At 45.7% G+C, this 2,922-nt stretch overlaps 1 protein-coding gene across 1 annotated transcript; it reads right to left on the bottom strand.

The window, feature by feature from the left end:
• Positions 1-1,638: 1,638 nt before the first annotated feature.
• On the bottom strand, positions 1,639-2,595 carry LOC137675502 (olfactory receptor 5AP2-like). The gene has a single exon (XM_068421633.1). The coding sequence runs from the start codon at positions 2,593-2,595 to the stop codon at positions 1,639-1,641; it is 957 nt and encodes a 318-aa protein (XP_068277734.1).
• Positions 2,596-2,922: the final 327 nt, after the last annotated feature.

Here is a 2,922-nt window from a genome sequence, read left to right as displayed (position 1 = left end):
GTGGAACCTAATTCACTCAAAAGAAAGAAGCAGCAATATGTTTTATTGAAGTAAAATCATAATTTGATGGAGTTCAATAATTTGACGGAATTTAACAAAGTTTAACAGTGGTTTGACGAGGTTCCGCAAGTTTGATGGTAAGGTTCACCTTATTAATTACTGCATGGAAGAAACATACAAAGGAAAATTGAGTTAGAATTGAGATAGAATGATTCACACAGGAGATGCAAGAGTAAGGAAGAGCCTCCTGTTGAATCATGAGTTTCAAAGTGGACCCCCTTGCTTTCTAAACTCCTTATGGAGCCCTAGGTGCAGCTAGATCCAATCTTAGTCTCAGATTTGGACACCAGTTTATGCCTAATGGAATTATTTATACAATGCTTATAATAATATTGAGTAGTTACATGGATTAGTAATGTTTCATTAGTATTAATTCCATATGCTATCAGTCACTTACTGAGGATCTGTCGCAGGTAAGGGATCTCTCTGCCTTGGGTAAGGAAGGATCTCTTAGTCTCAGGTAAGGAGTCTCAAGCCTTGAGAGGCATCCCTGCTTAAGGAGAGAGTCGCCTGGTGTGCAGTCCAGCTGCAACTCAGGGAGAGCTCCAATTGGGCCCATCCTGATGGTAATATTTATAGAGTGTAGTTGGCTGTTAGTCAATAGTACAGACCAGACAGAGGTCTTCATTTTAGCTCTGGGATCTTGTTCTGTACTTGGATTATCTTGCACTTTTGGGTTTTGAAACCACCATTCAAAATGGTTTTCAAGACACCTTCACTGCCTTGTACGTGACCAGGGGCTTTCCAGCTCACAGGTTCACCACAGGGCGTGTGGCCTGTTGCTCCTTAGTCAGCTTGAACCAAAGTACAGCGAGGAGTCAAGTGTATCTGTCACATGCCCCAGGAGCTGACCTTGCTCTCTTTTGCAAGAAAGAAGAAAATAGGAGGACTCAGTTTGCAATATCTAAGGTAACCAGTGGGAAACAAATAAGTAATTACACTGGGGGAGTTAGAGGGGGATCGGATTAGGAGAAGGAAAGAAGGGGCAAGTAATGATTTCTGCGTTAAACAATAGGGAAACTGAGACCCAGCTCGTGTACTGCTCTTCTGCAGAAGGATCTACATGTTTTTTCGGAGGGGCTGACCCTCTCAGACTAGCTTTCACAGTTCTCCTCTGCTAGAAAGCCCAGGGAACATGAGGGATGGGATTTATCTACTCAGATTTAGGCATGTCCAATGGAAGGGCTTGATTCAGCTGCTGACTTCTCACTGTCAGTATGGAGATGCCAGGAGGAATTCCAGACACGCAGGAATCCCACTCCTCAGCTCGGCTGGGTAATTGAAAACAGCATGTTTAGATAAGCTTTCTCCCACTCCTGGGCAGCTGTGGTGTTTCAACAGCTCCCCCTTGCAGGATCACAGATGTGTTTACTTTAAAGAAGGAAGGGAATTTTTTTACACTCTTCGACACCAGACCTACATTTCTTTAAGACACAAATTGCCTTTTCCCACTTCTCATTCCCCAAACAGTCACAAGATTCTGTACCTCTACAGATATACCTGGTACACAAATATATGCACTTATGAGTTGTCCACACTTGACACAACCACAACCTGTTTATTCCTGGTGGATCACAACTAGCATGAGCTCTCGATGCAGGCCACAGTTTTTCTGAGTGCATTTCCAAGAGCTCCCTTGACTTCCCTGTTCCGCAGGCTGTAGAGGAGTGGATTGACCATGGGTGTGAGGATGGTGTAGAAGAAGGATAGCACTTTATTGAGCTGCCTCAGTGAGGCTGTTCTGGGTACCATATAGACAACGATGAGGGTACCATAGAAAACAGTGACCACAATGAGGTGAGAGGAGCAGGTGGAGAAGGCCTTCTGCCTCCCCATGGTGGTTGGGATCCTCAGGATCGCAGCTATGATGCAGATATAGGATACCAGTGTGAATACAAATGGGAAGACTACATCCAGAAAGCAGATTACCAAAGTAACCAGTCTAAGCGCCGTGGTGTCACTGCAAGCAAGCTCTAGCAATGGGGCAAAGTCACAGAAGAAGTGGTCAATTGCATTGGGACCACAGAACTGTAACTCGGAAAATTGTCCAGTGACTATGGCAGACATTAGTAATCCTGCTAGCCAAGACCCAGCTGCCAGCTGGAGACAGACCTTCCAGGTCATGAGGCTTGCATAGAGCAGGGGTTGACATATGGCCAAGTACCGATCGTAGGACATGGTGGCCAGCAGGTAACACTCGGTACCTGCAAAACAGCCAAAGAAAAAGAACTGTGTCATGCAGCCTGGAGCAGAAATGGTTCTGTTCCTGGTTAGGAAGCTGGCCAGAAGCCTGGGCAGGAGAGTGGAGGTATAGCAGATTTCCACACTGGAAAAATTCCCCAGGAAGACGTACATAGTGTGAAGATGCCTATCGGCGACGATCAGCACAACAATGAGGATGTTGCCAAACGTGGTCACCGTGTAGATCATGAGAGAGAGGAGAAAGAGAGGCACCTGAAGCTTGGGGACATTACTCAGTCCCAGCAGGAGGAACTCCACTGGTGATGTCCAGTTGTCCCATTCCTTTTTCTCCATGGAGGACCTTCTTTGCCCCACTTAGCAGGAAGGGACCCTGAGGAAGGGCATGCACTTCTGTGTTTACTGTAAAAAGGAACTGGGAAGAAGCCACTGACAGAAACAACATGGAGGTTTTCCCTCATTTGACTGAATTCACGGGTGGTTTAGGGGCATTATTCCTGGTTAAAGGGCAGTAACAGGTTCTTCAAGAGGGCCAAACCGCTCTTCTGAGAAGAACCTCCTCTGATTAGAGAGAAGAGTTTCTGCATTGAAGTGCCTGGTTCTGTGGAATGAAAAAGAATGTTTATTTGCTCACATTAGATTACGACACACAAAGTCATACTC

The sequence above is a fragment of the Nyctibius grandis genome, chromosome 34 (genome assembly GCF_013368605.1).
Source record: "Nyctibius grandis isolate bNycGra1 chromosome 34, bNycGra1.pri, whole genome shotgun sequence".
Taxonomy (NCBI): Eukaryota; Metazoa; Chordata; class Aves; order Nyctibiiformes; family Nyctibiidae; genus Nyctibius; species Nyctibius grandis.
The sequence above is the reverse complement of the archived record's forward strand: the minus strand, read 5'-3'. Positions and strand labels throughout refer to the sequence as shown.